A 16,592-nucleotide genomic window follows, 5' to 3' on the forward strand; every position below is an offset into this window, starting at 1 on the left:
ATGTGTGTATATGTATATACATATGTCACTAGTCAACATTATTAAAATTAAGCAGAGAACCCAGGATTAAACAAAAAAAATAAGAAAAACAGCCTATTTACTCTGTCACCGTAATTCAATACAGAGCAAAACAAATGCAACAACTAAAAAACTATCGGTTAAGGAACAGCCAGTTTAGGACCTTCCACATTAGTCTTTCAATTATTACATCTCCAATAATACTGATTTCTTCACAAGTTTTTGCACAATTTATAAATGAGTAGAAATACTCCATACTAGGTTTCATATATTATTTTAATGCATCCTGTATTCAAGCATTATTATTATCAGGCCTACCAAAATTTCCATCTGAGAATATTGTTAGTTAATATTTCAATTTCAAAAACTTCAGTGTTTTGTCATGGAAATTCCAAATCTTTAATTTCGTAACATCACAAAATTAAGATACAACAGATGTAAGGCATATTTGTACACCACTGAAAAGTTCACAAACTCCCAGATCAGATTAAGCAGAAAGAACAAAAGCAAATCAGCTGACCTCCAAAACAAACTGGAAAGAAATCTGCCTGTGGAAAAGCGAACAGCCCAGTTGAGAACGGCTGCGTGTTCTTACTCTGTCCACCAGAGGGAAGTGTTGTTTAACTATTGACGAGTGAATAATTGAAAACTCAGGAATAAAATTTTGTACTTTTAAAAGAAAAAAAATACATATACACATTGAAGGAAAACCTAAGTTATGTTATTAGATGCCTGTAATTAGGTTAAAATATCACAAAAGATGGTCCATTTTCAAAATCATTCTGTGCCTGTGTAGCGTTATGCTCAAAGGAAGAGAGGCTCAGATGTTAAGTTTCACGGACCCACGGCCACTGCCATTCAGACCCAGCCCTCATCCTCACTCGCAGCCTGATGCTAAAGCGCAAAGAGGCCCTGGCTGGTGTGGCTCAGTTCATTGAGCATCGTCCCGCAAAGTGAAAGGTCACTAGTCAGACTCCCCATCAGGGCAAATGCCTGGTCGCACTCCAGTCCCTAGCTGGGGCACCTGCGAGAGGCAACGGTGTTTCTCTCACATAACAATTTTTCTCTCCCTCTCTTTTGCCTTCTCTTCCCACCTCTCTAAAATTAAATAAATAAAATCTTTAAAAGTATATAACATAGAGCTCAAAGAGGACAGTAGACAGTGGCAGTTGGAATTCTAACTTTTGATTACATATTTTAAACCATTTGATGATGCTTGGGACACACTTGTATTAAATACCCACCCCACCATCCTGTGAAAACATTCTCACTTAGCAGTAAATATATACCCAGAATTTCAGCTTGAACGATTTAGTCACTATCCTGTCACAGTGACGGAAGTGCAAAATACCAAGGGGTGAGGGGACAGGGTGGGTATGTGGCCTCTACCCCCAGACACCACTTCAGGGACACAGCAACTGTTTACTCTACCCCGATTTGCAGTCACATGACCATATTCAGATTTAATCTGAACTTACACACACACACCTCTCTTTTATTACATTCAATTACCTCCTAACTGCCAGACGCTGTGGGTTTTATCTTACTGGACTCATCTATGGTGTGTCTCTGCAATTCCTCTCTTCTTTAAATGCCTCTCTCATTTCCCAAATATCTTTTTATTCTGATTTTCCTCCTGCCTGTCTGGCTGATTGAGTTGAATTTCTTTAATCACTTCCCTTTCGGCCTGCTTTTTAAACAATCTTCTTCCTCCAGTGCCACCTTAGCCCTCTTTTTAATTTTGCACATGCTTCCGGGGCAATCACAGCCACTTGCAAAACCCCTCCTCTCTGGCCCAGACCTGCACATCCACATGCCACTATCTGCATCTGAATGTGCCACAGGCATCTCAAACATGACTGGTCCAACATGCCATCCTTCTTCCTACCACACCCCTGCTCTTCCTTCAGGCCTGTACCATGTTGAAAGGCTGCCCAAGGCCAACACCACCCTCAGCGTCCCTGCCCTCCTTCCACATACACTCAGGGGCCCAGGGGAGCACCTCAGTCTCCGCAGCAGGGCTTTCCCCACCTTCGCTGACACAGCCCCATCGTCATTCCTGTGTGGCAGAAACAGAGGTGGTCTAACCCCGCTGGCCACTCCTCCTCTCTCAGTCACAGAATGCCCACGTTTTAGCTGGGAACAGGGCCCCTCAGAATAAAGATGAGATTTCTGGCATTTCCCTTGCAGCCAACTGTGGCCACGGTGCCAGGTTCTAAACAATGAGGAGTAACTGAAAGTGCTCTGCAGTAATTTCTCCAAAAATATCTTTAATTTACAGACAGCATAAGCCCCTCTGCCCTTCTGACCCTCCCCTTCCTCCTCCCTGCTCTCAGGAATCTGGCCAGAGCCCCAGCAGGCAGACCAAAGGAGCAGGAACAGTAATAGGCCTGCGGACCGCATGGCACAGAGGGGCAGACTGCCCAGCACCCGGGGCCACCACTGAGCTTGGAATCACCCAGACTCCTTCCAGGGAAGGGAAGAGGGCACTCTTACTTTGTTTAAATCACTGCCGTGTGTGTGTGTGTGTGTGTGTGTGTGTGTGCACACGCGCGCGCGCACGCAAGAGCATGCACCTCCCAAAAAGGTGCGCTGTCTCCAGTCTCACTTTCTGTCACTGCCGTCCCATCTCCACCCGACTTCCAGACTGATTTCCTAAATCCCAAGTGTGGAGTCAATCCATTATCTTTTTAATCACTAAAATGCATACTCTTTAGCATGGCATGTAAGACTGTAACCTGGCCTATGCCTGGCTCGACCCTCCTCCCTCGTCCCTGTCCTGTTGTCACCAGTGCTCAGAACAAGCCATGGTTTTCATGGCACTGCAGCTTCATCTGTCGCTTCCCAGCACCCATCCACCTTACCCTTGAAAACATGCTCAGGTTGTCACCTCCTCCAGGAAGCCTTCCCTCCTGTCTAACTGAGCTGTGCCTTCCACAGCCTCCCAAAGCTCCCTACCCTCACATCCACTACTGCAGCACTGCATCATGTTGGAACCATCATATTCCTTGGCCGCTTCCCCGACCAGACTCCACAGTCAGACTGTGTGCTTTATCTGTCCATCTCCAGCCCAGCAACTATCGATCTTCCTGAATCCTGAAAGAGCAAACACCCTCAGGAGTGCCTTCACTTGTCTTGAAGGAAGCTTTTGGCATCTGATACCTGACATAAATGAAAACCCAGGCCTCTCGATTCTTTGCCTGGGCCTGTTTCCAGTCCAGAAGCATTTACCAACTGTGTTGCAACAATATCCCTTTAAGGAAAGCTAGTAACATTAATGTGTGGGTTTCCAGCCAGCCCAGACAGCTTGTAGTTCACTCACCTGTGAAACTCCCTCCACCCTCCAAGTACCCCACCCCCCACCCCATTGGGCATCTTCTGCTTCAGCTTCTGGTTGCCACCATTTCTCCTTTAGACCTCAGCACCCGCTCATACCTGGGGAGGACTCCCTACTCTCCCACACTTTCAATAATCCTGTGAAATGTGTCTAAAGATGTCCTTAAACTCACCAGTCTCTATAATCAGCTTTATTCTCCTTTCTAAAAAGGAGGTTTTGCCTCAAAATTTTTTAGCGCTTGTCTCTTTCTTCATGATTTTCAAGGAGTAACTAGAGTGTAGATCTATACCTTATCTGTAAATGTGCTCAGCTTCCTAGGACAGAATCCATCAGAGGTCAAGTTCATGTAACATGAGCAAGGTGAACTCTTCTTGGGCTTCAGTTTCTCAGCAGCATTTCCTCTACCAATACCAGGAAGACAACTGCTTCCTGTGAAGAGCAAACCCAACCAAGCAGGAGTTTCATGCCTTCACTCTATCTAAGAAGTCTCTGAGCATGTCCTCACCCACCCTTAGGAGAAGCCTGGCCTTTCCTTGTTGAAAGTCTCTGTCAGACACCACACAGTCATTGCCCATGACCTTGAGGAGAAGGGCTGACTGCTCAGTGCTGTCCAAGAACTGCCTGGCTCCGAACCATCTGGGGAGCTCACTAAGGTAGTAGCTTTTTGGATCACATGCCAAAATCAGAATTACCGTATTTTTCAGACTATAAAATGCACCTCCCCAAAATCTTGGAGGAATAATAGTTGTTTATGCTGCTGTTGAGTTCTGTTTACATTTACATTGGTGAAATATTATGTTATTTATATTAAATATTTTACCACATTTTTTGCTTCAAATTTTTTTCCCCTATTTTCGTCCTCTAAAACCTGGGTGCATCTTACAGTCTGAAAAATATAGTACTGCAGTGAGGGTCAAGAATTCAGCTGCTTTTCACCTATATTGAGGTATAAGTGACAAATAAAACTGTAAGATGTTAAAGCGCACGAGGTGATGATTTGATATATGTATAATGTAACAGAAGAATCCAAATGTTTAATGTGCATCCCAAGCATGTGTCCATACCACAATCCTAACAAGGCAGGGTGGGCAGGGACTGCCAGAAGCCCCAGGGACTGTCACCTGCAGCCTGGGCAGCTGCCTCACTCACCCCAGCTGTGCAACAGAGACAACATCATTTTCTCAGCACACCATGGAGTGGAAAAGGCCATGGAGCTCCTCAGAGTTCCAAGAGCACTGTTCAATTAGCATTTCTTGGGGAGGTTCACAGCAATCATTTTTAAAACTTCCACAGGTCAATCCAATGTGCTTTAAAATACCAATTTTTAACTTTTTAAGAGCAAAAGTATTTTCTTATAGCAAATATTTGGCAATGCCTCCCTTATTACTCTGAAGTGACATTCTTAACATAACCTGCCTAAATATAAATTCAAACCAATCAATACAATGATTTCCTAGATGTGGTACACGCAGCAGTTTACTAAGATGAAATGCTCAAGTTGGTCAGACACCTGCTTGTACTTAAACGGAGAGTCCCCCTGAAAGCCAGGTTCAAGTGCAGACTGACACCGGTGTGCTGAGTTGATGGCTCAACAGCAGGAGCACTGCCTTGTGGGACGTGGTATTCAGAAATGATGAACAATTTTTAGGAAATTTCCAAACACAACAAAGTACAGTAGTCCCACCTTCTCAGCAGTTTTCCCTCGTGTGGTTTAGTTACCCACAGTCAACAACGACTGAAAATATTAAATGGAAAATTCCAGAAATAAACAATCCATAAGTGTTAAGTGTGCGCTATTCTGAGCAACACAATGAAATCCTGCTCTGTCCCACTCCATGCTGTCTGGGACGGGGACCGTTCCTTCACCCAGCGTGTCCACACTCTGCACGCCGCCTGACCACTAGCCAGTCACACAGCAGCCGTCTTCTCGGTTCTCAGAGCGGGTGTGAAGGTGTCACGGTGCTTGTGTCTTTCACTTAACAACGTCTCCTTCACCTACTTTATATCGTCATGGCAGCATTTTATTATCTCAGGTCATCACAAGACAACGAAGAGTAAGCACTGTACGATAAGGTATTTTGAGAGATACCACATTCCCATTAACTTTCATTACAATATATCGTTATAATGTTCTACTTCATTATTGGTAATTGTTAACCTCTGGCTGTACCTAATTTATACAAACTACCACAGATATGTACATATAGGAGAAAACAGAGTATACACAGGATTCAGTGTATCTGCAGTTTCAGGCATCCTGTGGGGGTCATGGAAAGTATCCACTGTAGATAAGGGGGTACGACTATAAAATCTTCCCTGGACTCACATGGCAGTTACAGTCCTTAAAAACTCACTAGTGAAAAAAAAAACAGGCAAAAAATTTGTTTCTATACCCTAAGTCCAGATCACCAGAAGCACATGTTTCCCCTACGTGAGTGCCCAGTGGACAAACACAAGCAGCACATGCAACAACTCTTCCTGCACAACACTACCCTCGCACTCCCAGCATCCCTGGCCTTGCCCACGTAAGACCAGTAGCCACCCTCACTCCCAATCATTGTGACATTTAAAAATATCCCCACAAAGTTCCAAAAACCCTGCTTTAGTACAACTGTTCAACCTCCGAAAGCAATCAGGACAGGGGCACTTGTATCCAGCTGCAGTATTACTTCTGCCCTGTGCTGCTGTCTCACATCATATTGACTCCAGAAGCTCTGCCTGATTCCACCTGTACAAAAACTTGCCAAAGCAAATATTTACATGAATATGAGCATAACAGAAATGGATGGTGAAATCCCACATGAATGTACAGCCATCACAGATATGAGACCCTCTTCATAAATTCCTGAAAAACTAATGCACGCTATTCTTTTACAATCAAAGCACGTTTTCCTATTGACATTACATTTCAGTTTCAGAGATGTCCTCTCACGTACCCGGTTTCACTCCAATTGGCAGTGGTACCCATGCACTTCAGCTCTGAATGTCACACGATAGTTCAAGGTATTAAAGAATTTCACAATGAGTCCTTTTAGTACTCAGATGGTTTATAAACAGCTCAAGTAATTACCTTTTAAATACAGTAGTTCTTAAGTCTGAGCGTCCACCACATTCACCATCTGGAGCTGCCGAAAAACGGAGAGATGCATGGGTCCGTGACTGCCGGGTCCCCAGACCACAGATTCTAATTGCACAGACCTGGAGAGGAGGGGAACCAAGACTCTTACTCTTTTCCAAAGGTCTATAAACTCTCTGGCTGACAAGCTTAGATCCAGTTTTGTGGCTCCTGAACGTTATACAATTTGGATGCTCTTTTTAAGAGAAAGAAGAAAAACTGCCAGGTTTCCCAAAGTCTTGGTGGGTGCTATTCAGGGTCGCAAAACATGACATAATGAGAACTGTGACCGGGAACCATGACCGAAAGTGTAAAGTCATATGCTAGCATGACTTTAAAGCAGAGACCAGAAGCCCAAGCGCCTTCGCGCTTTGGGAGGAACATAATGCAAAGCAGGAGACAACACAGGAGGGGGCCGAGCCGACTGCAAACCGGGGCGCCTGAGCTCCCAAGGCTCCCGCTGCTGTTTGTTTTGCACCAGTGATAATGCCCACTCAGTGCTGAAGTCTCAGATTTTTCAACAGAAGTTCAAAATCTGGGATTTTACACAAAATCTCCCAATTTTTAGAAGTTAGCTCAATGCTTTCACAACACACTGGCTAGACCAAATAAAACAAGAAAGATGCCAGGATGCGACCTTTGCTTTACAAAATAAAAGGGAAAAGATACCTCACAAAATGAAACTTAAGATTAGATGCTAGATTTAAGGAACAATGAAGGGAGACCCTGCTAAACGCTTACTGTCTAAAGCAGTCTGTACACCTGACAATAAAAAATTTTATTCCGGGACCCATCTCAAGAACCCAAATTTATTCTAGAACACCCTAATAGCACTCAAAGAGTTCTGTAAGTCAAGAGAAGACTAGCGCTCCCGTATAAAACACACGAAGAGGAAAATCTTTAAAAATGAATCCTTAATGACTAATAAGTGCATGTACAAACTTTGACCTCAATTACATTTGGTGCTGCACATTTTTGGAGATAAAAGCTCTCTGTTCTAATGGCGAGGTGCTGTTCCAGTGCGGTACCAAAGCTGATCTGATCCCACTCTCAAAAAAGTCAAATCCTGCTCCTCAGCTTTTCAATAGCTGCTTTAAAAAAACTACAATGAACGCTGGTTCAAAAATAATGAGTCTCCTAGAGAAAATTAAAGTATGTTCTGAATAGACAATAGGAATAAGCTTTCCAGCAGGCCCTCCAGACTGATTTTTGCACCCTTAGCTTTCCCAGTATGCGGAACCCCAGGCTGCCCCAATGAGGGCGCTCAGTGTGTGAAGGTGTGGGCCGAGGTGGGATGAGGTGAGAACACCGACTCATCGCAGCCAAAGGGAACGTGTACAGTCCCTCCCTGGCCCACTCTGCCATGCCGAAACTTACCACTAAAAATTACTGCTGACCAGGCAGACTCTGCAGAATAGCTAAAATAATAGAGGCCATCTGGCCAACTTAATAAAGGCCAAGGGATGCTGAGCCAGTCTAATATATACTTGTGCATTGTACTGTATAATAATTTTTTCCTTTCCATAATGGGTGGAATGGAGGCTGGGAGGTAGAAAGGGAAGAGCAAACTAAAAAGAATATGTGCCAAAAACAGAGGATTTACTAAAAGAATAGGCATAAAATTATAAACCAACTCGTATCTGAGGTGGAGACAAGAAAATAACTCAACAGAAGGCCCTAGAAGTAGTGGGTTTGTCCTTGTTGCTTTGCATAGTTGGCATTTTCTATACCCAGCCACACTTTTCCTGAGGCAACGACTCCTCCTCGCTTCCCTGAGTCCTCTGACCCTTCACAAGATGAGCGCGGGAGCGTGAGTGAGGCCAAGCAGCGATGCCACTGCCTTTGCATCTTGCTCTCCAGGAACTCTGTGTGTATGGAAATGTGTCCACCCAAATCAGTAAGATGCTCTACGTTTACCCAACACATTCTACCACTAAGAATTATTCAGGTTCTTCACACCGTAAGTAAAAAGTATCTCAAAATAGATCCCAAACCTAAGTGTAAGAGTTAGAGCTATAAAAGTTAGAAGAAACTATAGGAGTAAACCTTGACCTTGGATTAAGCAATAATTTAATCAAGATGTCACCAAAGGGACAAGGAATGAAAGAAGAAATGGGTAAGTTGGACTTGAGCAAAATTAAAAATATTTGTTCTGCAAATGATACTATCAAGAAAGTGAAGAAAACCCATACAATGGGAGAAAATATTTGCAAATTATATCTCTTATAAGGGATATATATAGAATATATAAAGAACTCTTACAATCCAATCTTAAAAGACAAACTAATTAAAAACTGGGCAAAGGATCTGAACTGACATATCTCCAAAGAAAATATGAACAAGTCAATAGGCACATGAAAAGATGCTCATTATCATTCAGGAAATGCACATTGAAACCACAATGAGACGCCGCTTCAGGTCCACTAGGATGGCTATAACTGTTCATAATAAAAATGATGGTAAGTGTTAGTGAGAATGTAGAGAAACAAGAATCCACACAGACCACTGGTGGGAACGTAAAATGGTACAGCCACTGTGGAAAACAATTTAGAAGCTCCTCAAAAGGTTTAAAATATAATCATTACATGATCCAATAATTGATCATAATGGCCAAAAAGTGGAAGCGATCAAATGTCCACCAAATGATCCATAGATAAGATGGAGACTACCCACCATACAAAGGAGCACCACCCCACAGCTTTTCACTGTGGAACAAAGTAGTGATACATGCGATGGCGTGGATGGAAACAACGTGGGGAGTGAGAACGCTGGTCACAAGAGACCACATACCACACGATTCCATTGATATGAAGTGTCCAGAATAAGCAACTCCATGGAGGCAAAAATAAGTAACGGCTGCCCAGTGGAGGGAAGAGACAGACAGTGACCGCTAGTGAGTGCAGTCTTGTCTTCTTGGCATCAGGAAGATGCACTAAAGTTCATGTGGCAGTGGATGCACAACTCTGTGAACATACTAAAAAGCACCAAGTTTACACTTTAAATGGGTTAATTGTATAGTATATAAATTTATCTCAAAAAGCTACTAAAAAGCAATATCACTTCTGGGTATGTATCTAAAGGAAATAAAGTCAGTATATTGAAATGGTATCTGCCTCTTCATGTTCATTGCAGTATTATTTACAATGGTCAAGACATGAAAAGAACCAAAGTGTTCACTGACAGATGAATGAATACATAAGATCAGAGGGGGGAGGGTAAGTGTGAGTTTACATAACGGAACATTGTTCAGCCACAAGAGGTATTACCTGCCATTTGCAACAGCATGGATGTGCTCTAGGGGCATTATGCTAAGTTAAGTGAGACAGAGAAAGACAAATACCAGATGATCTCACTTATACATGGAATCTAAAAACGACAAACTCGCAGAAACAGAGTACACTGGTGGTTACCAGGGGCTGGGAAGAGGGGCAAGCAGGGAGATGCTGGCCAAAGGGTATGAACTTCAGTTACAAGATGAATAAAGTCTGGAGATACAAAGTACAGCATGCTGGCTCCAGTTAAAAATATTGTACTGTATACCTGAAATCTGTTCAGAGAGTAGGTCTCAACTGTGGTCAGAAATGGACTTTGTGTGGTATCTTCAGAAGGGCGTTATCTTCTAAATGTGCTCACTGGATACACACGCAGAAAGGCAACCCCATGAAGTGATAGACATGATAACTGACCTTAACATGGTAATCATTTCACAGCGTATACATATATCAAATCAGTACACCGGATGCCTTAAACTTATGCAATGTTGTTTGTCAGTTACAATAAAACTGAAGAAGATAAAGAATTATTTAGGCTTCTGGGTCACTATGGCAGTGGGACAGAAGTTTGCTTCTTCTAAGGCCTATTTCAAATTTCAAAAGTAAATAAATTCATAACAGTGCTGACAGAAAGAGCAACATGATTAAAGCTAGAGATTTTAATGAGTCTGTCATACTAAAAGGGATAGGATGACAACCAGAGACAAAATGCAGCAGAAGTCACAACCCACACTAACCCAGAAAGCCCCAGTCATCCTAACAGCAGAGCCACAGAGAAGCTAAAAGCCCAGAGTTGGCAGGTGTCCATACCTGGAATGGGAAGAAGAACAGATGTCAGCTGTAATTAACTGAAGAATTATCCAGAGAACAGCTTCCCACATGGGCCCCCTCCCTTCTTCCTCTCTTACCCAGAAGCTTGCTGCTGGCACCAGACCCTTGGCCTGGGTGTAATCAGCAGGCAGCACACCCATCTGCCCCTGCACAACTTCCCTGACCTCGCTGGGAGTCTGCTCAGGGTCCTCCGCATACAGAGAAGAGGCCTGTGGGGGCACCAAGTCCGCACACACAGAGAAACCCCAGCTCTCTATATTTGGGAGCTCGGTTTTTCATTCACATTTAGGAATGGAAAAACAAACTCCAACAGACATTCGAGGAAAAGCAGTGGCTCTCAAGAGAATTTCCAAAACTTAATGAAGTAGAACTGACACTGGATGAAGCAGAACTGCAGAACCAGAAGGTGGACTTAGAAAATAAATTCTAATTAATTCTTTAGAGATATTCAAGACTGTAATGAATCCATAAAAGAACAGAGTGTGATGAAAACTGAGTGATCACAGAATGGGAATGAGCTCTTGAAATTATAAATATGATTATCAAAATAAAAATATTCCTAGAAAGAATAGAAGGGGATATTTTATTTTATTTTTTAAAGATTTGCCCCGGCTGGTGTAGCTCAGTGGATTGAGCGCGGGCTGCGAACCAAAGTGTCGCAGGTTTGATTCCCAGTCAGGGCACATGCCTGGGTTGCAGGCCATGACCCCCAGCAACCGCACGTTGATGTTTCTTTCTCTCTCTCTCTTTCTCCCTCCCTTCCCTCTCTAAAAATAAATACATAAAATCTTATTTTTAGAGAGAGGGGAAGGGAGGAAGAGAGGGAGAGTAACATCAATGTGTGGTTGCCTCTTGCACACGCTCTACTGAAGACCTGACCTGCAGCCCAGGCATGTGCCCTGACTGAGAATCAAATCAGTGCCCCTTTGGTTCTCAGGCCAGAACTCAATCCACTGAGCCACACCAGCCAGGGCAGAAGGTGATATTTTAAAACAGGAGAAAAAAATTGAGAGACATATAAACTTAATATAATCCGGGAGAACCAACATCAATCTATAGGAATTTCAGAAGTAAAAACCATTAAAAAATAGAGGGGGAATAATTTAAAAAAAAATAGAAGGAACATTTCCAGATGTCACACCCCCTGACATGTCAGAGGGCTGGGTAAAGAGAACCCTTCAGAGTGTCCAGGGAGGAGCAGAGCAGACGCAAAGGAGCAAGCAGCAGTCCAGGCCCAATGGGTGCCCCCGGAGAGCAAAACAACGCTCCTGACTTCTGAAGGGAAGTGAGCTGAACCTGGACTTCAATTCCAAAGAAACGAGCAAGGAAGCATAAAAACAAAATAGTCACTTTCAGACATACAAAGTTGTAAGAATGTTACTCATCCCAGAACCTCTCTGAAAATATTACTAAGTGATACACTACAGGAAAAAAAATTCTAAGAATGCAGCATGGAATCCAAGGAGCAGTACATCTAATTAGGAATGCAATAAAGAACTCTGTCAAAGAGGAAGGAGAACAGTGGCACAAAGGCCTAGAAAACGTATGGCACAATCTAGAACAAGTTGTCAGAAGGTTCTAAGAAGAATGTCCTCAAAGTGAAAATGAATGGCCAGTTACAAATAATAGAGTTATATCTAGTGATAAAGTGAAGACCTAACAATGAAACAACAAACTGTAACAATCTGCTACCTCCTCCCTTGATCTTTCTCCTCTCTGCTCAGGTTGGCTGTACTGTCCCTAGAACAGAAAAGGTTAGGGACACAAGATCTATTTCTTCACTCAAGGTCCAACTACACTACTTGGATGCTGCATCCTGTACATGCTGATGCTACATTTTAAATGGTTTGAGTGAACCTGTAGAGACTAAACACAAGAAGATTTTGTTATAGTTACAGAACAGAACATAAATGCTATAAGCCCTGTAAAAGAAAAGTTAAGACAACCCTGGCTGACTAGCTCAGTAGGTTAGAGCAATGTACTGATTGATATGCAGGGTTGCAGGTTCAATTCCCGGTCAGGGTACATATAAGAATCAACCAATGAAACCATGAATAAGGGGAACAACAAATCGATCTCTCTCTCCCTCTGTCAAGAAAAAAAAATCAATAAAAAGTTTAAAAATCAATAGAAAACACAGGAGTGAGACTTTGTAAACTTCTAAGAGTTAATCTAAGAAGTCAGTTGATTCCTCCTCTTAGCAGCCCCCACCCCCCCACCCCTGCCCCCGGCCTCGCCACTTCCTCACACACCTCCATCAGTCACTTGTCCTCCCTGCAACTGGGGAAGTCTTAGTCTTCTTCAGAGGCTCTCTCAAGTATTTCTTCTTCCTGGTCTTTGACCAAAGAGAGAGACCAGTGACCCTGGCCATCTGATACTGCCTTAGGAACACTTCAAAGAATGCCCTTTCCCACAATGAAGTCACCCCCCACCCCTGCACTCACCCCATTCGATGGACTCCACCTGCACAGTTCAGGAAAGCCCTGCTGGCAGCAGAAGTGCAGCAGTCTCAAGAGGAGGGGCGTGTGTGGGACTGGCAAGTCCAGGAGGCACCACCACCCCTCTGCTCACAGATACAGGCCTGGTGGTTAGCCCCAGGTGAGGCTCCCACGGGCCCTCTTTTTTTGCTTTGCAGCTCCCATAATATTGGAGTGGAAGAGGTGAACCTACCACTGACACTTAAGACTTAAGAGTTGGAAAAGTTTAGTTTAAGTAATAGCTAATAAGCTTAGTGATCAATGCATGTAAAAACTTTTGTTCCAGGAACTGAAGGTATGACCCACCCTGACTCCAGGAGACCATAAGCAGCTCCACCTTTGTGCCTCAGGAGGACTACAAGCAGTTCAAGATGGTATCTGAGCCCTTGTCCTCCATGGTGAGATGACCACCGCCTGGGGCACAGCTTAAGACCACCCAGGGGGAGAATGCTGAAGTTGTTTTTTTTTCATCCAATTAACTTTTCCCTGAATTCCAAACCCCTTACCTATACTTTGTTCTCCATATAAAAAAGGGCCATTTTAAAGTGGAATTTAAGATGGTCTGTTAGGGTCTGATCCCGCCATCTTTGCAGGTCACTGGGCATCTGAATAAAGCACCCATAGAGATTCAATCCCTGTCTCTGCTTACTGGGTCTTGTAGTGACAGGCAGCCCGAACTCCAGTGTCTTTTCCTGTTTCACCACTAATGACTCGCGACCTTCTGATGTCACAGACAGCCCAGAGCCTCTCGATAATTACCGACTATTGCTCTGGCCCTTGAACAGCTCCTGAAAGCTGCAACAGCTCCCAGAGAGGAGCAGAGAAACAGAGAAGCAAGGCCCCCTCTTTCCTTTCACTATGTTGACGAACAGATGAGAATCCATATTTTAGATCCCAGCCTTGGGATTCTTCCCACTGTTCACATGTCCTTCCATACTCCATCCAATACCCTAAACAATGGTCACTGATTCAGATCTCCGAAATAAGCAACAGCTTGCAAAAAATCCTGACCTGTCTTTCCTAGAACCTCCCGCCTGCAACCCCACTCAGTGGCCAAGTCTAAGTCTCTCTTCCTACAGCAGCCACACTTTCCTTGGGCCTAACTGGGGCTCATGACCCCACTGACCTCACTGGTCTCGGGCGGTGCCCCTGCCTATCACTGGAGATGCATTCAGAAGTCACTGCGAGCATTTCCATGTCTCCAGCAGGCTGTTTCTGGAACACTAAGACTGTTAAAGTCACTTCTTTAACCCACTTTTAAAAAGCTGTGCATGGGAACAGGCATGTCTGTCAATCAAATTCAAGCAGAAACACGATCCTACTCTCTACTACCTCTGCCTACGGTCCTCTGAGTTTGGGCAGTATTTTGACGACAGATGAATGGTCTATAAAAATAAACTTCAAGGGTATTTTTGAAATGATAAAAATATGCCATCATTTCTTTGTGAATACAGGAAAAGAGGACTTTTCAAAAAGTCAATACAAATTTGCCTTTTACCTTCCTATGGTAAGGAACAGCATCTGTTGCCCACTCCAATTTCCTGATCAATCCACCTTGATTAATCTCTCTAAAACAGAACCTGGCACTTCCTTTTTGCATGCCTGGATAAAATGCAAATTCTTTCCCCTGCCTTACAGGGCCCTGCAGGATTCTGCCCCTTTGGTAATGGTTATCTTTCTAAACCTTTCTCTCGCTGATAGGCTTTGCAAACCAACCAGGCTGGTCCCCTCCCTGTTCATCAAACAACTGATATTTTCTGCTACCACACCTTTGCTCACAACCTGCCCTGTCCCAAAACTCTATTAATCAGAATCCTAGTTCTTACAAACAAGTTCGACTTCCCCTCCTCCACGAAGTCACCACAGCACAGCTGAAAGTGACCGTTCCCTTCCTTCAGTCACGTACCAACACATTTCTCCCTGAATGAGGAATAAGCCGCTGAACGTCAAGAACTGCATCTTCTACTTCTTTGCGCCCTCACAGTGCCCAGCACACAGTAGGTGCCCATTAAATGTATTTGTTCAACAAATGCATGCATACATTCACACCTGCAGAATAACCTCACACTCAACAAATAGTAACACCCATTTCTTACCAAGGCAAATAAGGAACAGGTTTCAAATATCATTTTGATTTGCCTCAGGTACACAGGGAAAACAACTCAAAGCCTGTGAGGAAAGATGAACCAAACTCACACATCAATAAGTCAGATGACTATGCAGACATTTGATTTACAAAGCAAAGTAAAAATCCTGTGTTATCAAAGCCAAAAATGCTTGATCAGCACAAAATCACAATGTGGTATGCAAAGTTAAGGCTATGTCAAGGAGTTTTCAACAGCACTGGAGTGACTGGAATCAGTATTCCCTCTCTGATAATAGTGAACAGATGACTACGTGCCCCAAACCTAGCGCCCAGAAGAGTTAGGTATGCATGCCACATGGTAAACAGCAAACTGGGACCTGTTATAAAGGCAAAAAGATGTTTTAAAAGTAACTTAGTTGCTTTAAGCTTTACCAACAGTCCCCAACTATTGAAATACTAGTAAGTATTCATTAAGGTAAAAGGAATTATTAAATGGCTGCATACTCACTGCATTCTTAATATACCCAAATATCATGGGGTCCACTAAATAATCCCACCTAACATGTCAGAAATGTATAGTTATTATTTGACTTTTTCAACTGAACAACAACTACATTATGTCAGATTCCTTTTCTACCCAAAACAGAAATCAAGTCTCAGATAGTGAAGAAAGTCAGGTCTGTTCTTCCAAACGTCAATTCAAAGGTCAGGGACACAACCACAACGATGATGATGATGATAACAGCAGCAAACACTTTCACAGCAGTTAGTGCATGCAGAGCATGCTTCTGAGATCCTTACATTTGTCAGTTTACTTAACCCTCAAAAGAATTCTGAAACAGGTATCATTACAATCTCATTTTCCAGATAGGAAACTAAGCCACAAACAGATTAGATAACTTACTCGAGGTCATACACCTGACAAGGTGAAGGGCCAGATTTCAAAGTCAGGGATTTCAAACTCAGGAAGCACCTGATCCAGAGCCCAGGCTCCTCCTGACCACACACAACGTGTGGGGGAATTTCCCAATTCTCCATACATGCTAATATTCCCTTTATCATCTTTTTTTCCTCCCACATTCCACCTGCATTGCTGCCTTTCTACTTATGTGAAACAGGTCTGCTTTAATTACACATAAAAACAGTCTTCCTAAGATGTAGAATTCAGAAATATAGAATGTGACTCTTGTAGGTGATTTCAAGTAGTTACGTAGTTTGAAGAATTCTCAGTTCTCGAATTGAAATTTCAGTAGTGCTTCATATCTGTGACCTGAAGGGGGAGGGTAGAGGCACACTTACTAGTATCTGGAGTTTTCTCTTCAGATCTGCCAAATAAAAATTCATATTTGGCCTTGGCAACACTCTGGGAATGTGCTGATGCATTGTTACCCCAAACAAATGTCTCTGCCTGCAAAATCAGAACAAAACAAAGGTATGATTAAAAATACATCACACA

General features: G+C 43.2%; 1 protein-coding gene across 2 annotated transcripts in view; it reads right to left on the reverse strand.

Annotated features, from left to right (window-relative positions):
* The window catches only part of PSD3 (pleckstrin and Sec7 domain containing 3), a 536,273-nt gene that overhangs the window by 305,190 nt on the left and 214,491 nt on the right, over positions 1-16,592 (reverse strand). For both annotated transcript variants that reach the window (XM_036011513.1, XM_028526436.2), the window contains one exon: positions 16,436-16,544. In XM_036011513.1, coding sequence (XP_035867406.1) covers positions 16,436-16,544 — 109 coding nt within the window. The remainder of the gene's footprint in view (positions 1-16,435; positions 16,545-16,592) is intronic.

This window comes from Phyllostomus discolor, chromosome 11 (genome assembly GCF_004126475.2).
Source record: "Phyllostomus discolor isolate MPI-MPIP mPhyDis1 chromosome 11, mPhyDis1.pri.v3, whole genome shotgun sequence".
NCBI lineage: Eukaryota > Metazoa > Chordata > Mammalia > Chiroptera > Phyllostomidae > Phyllostomus > Phyllostomus discolor.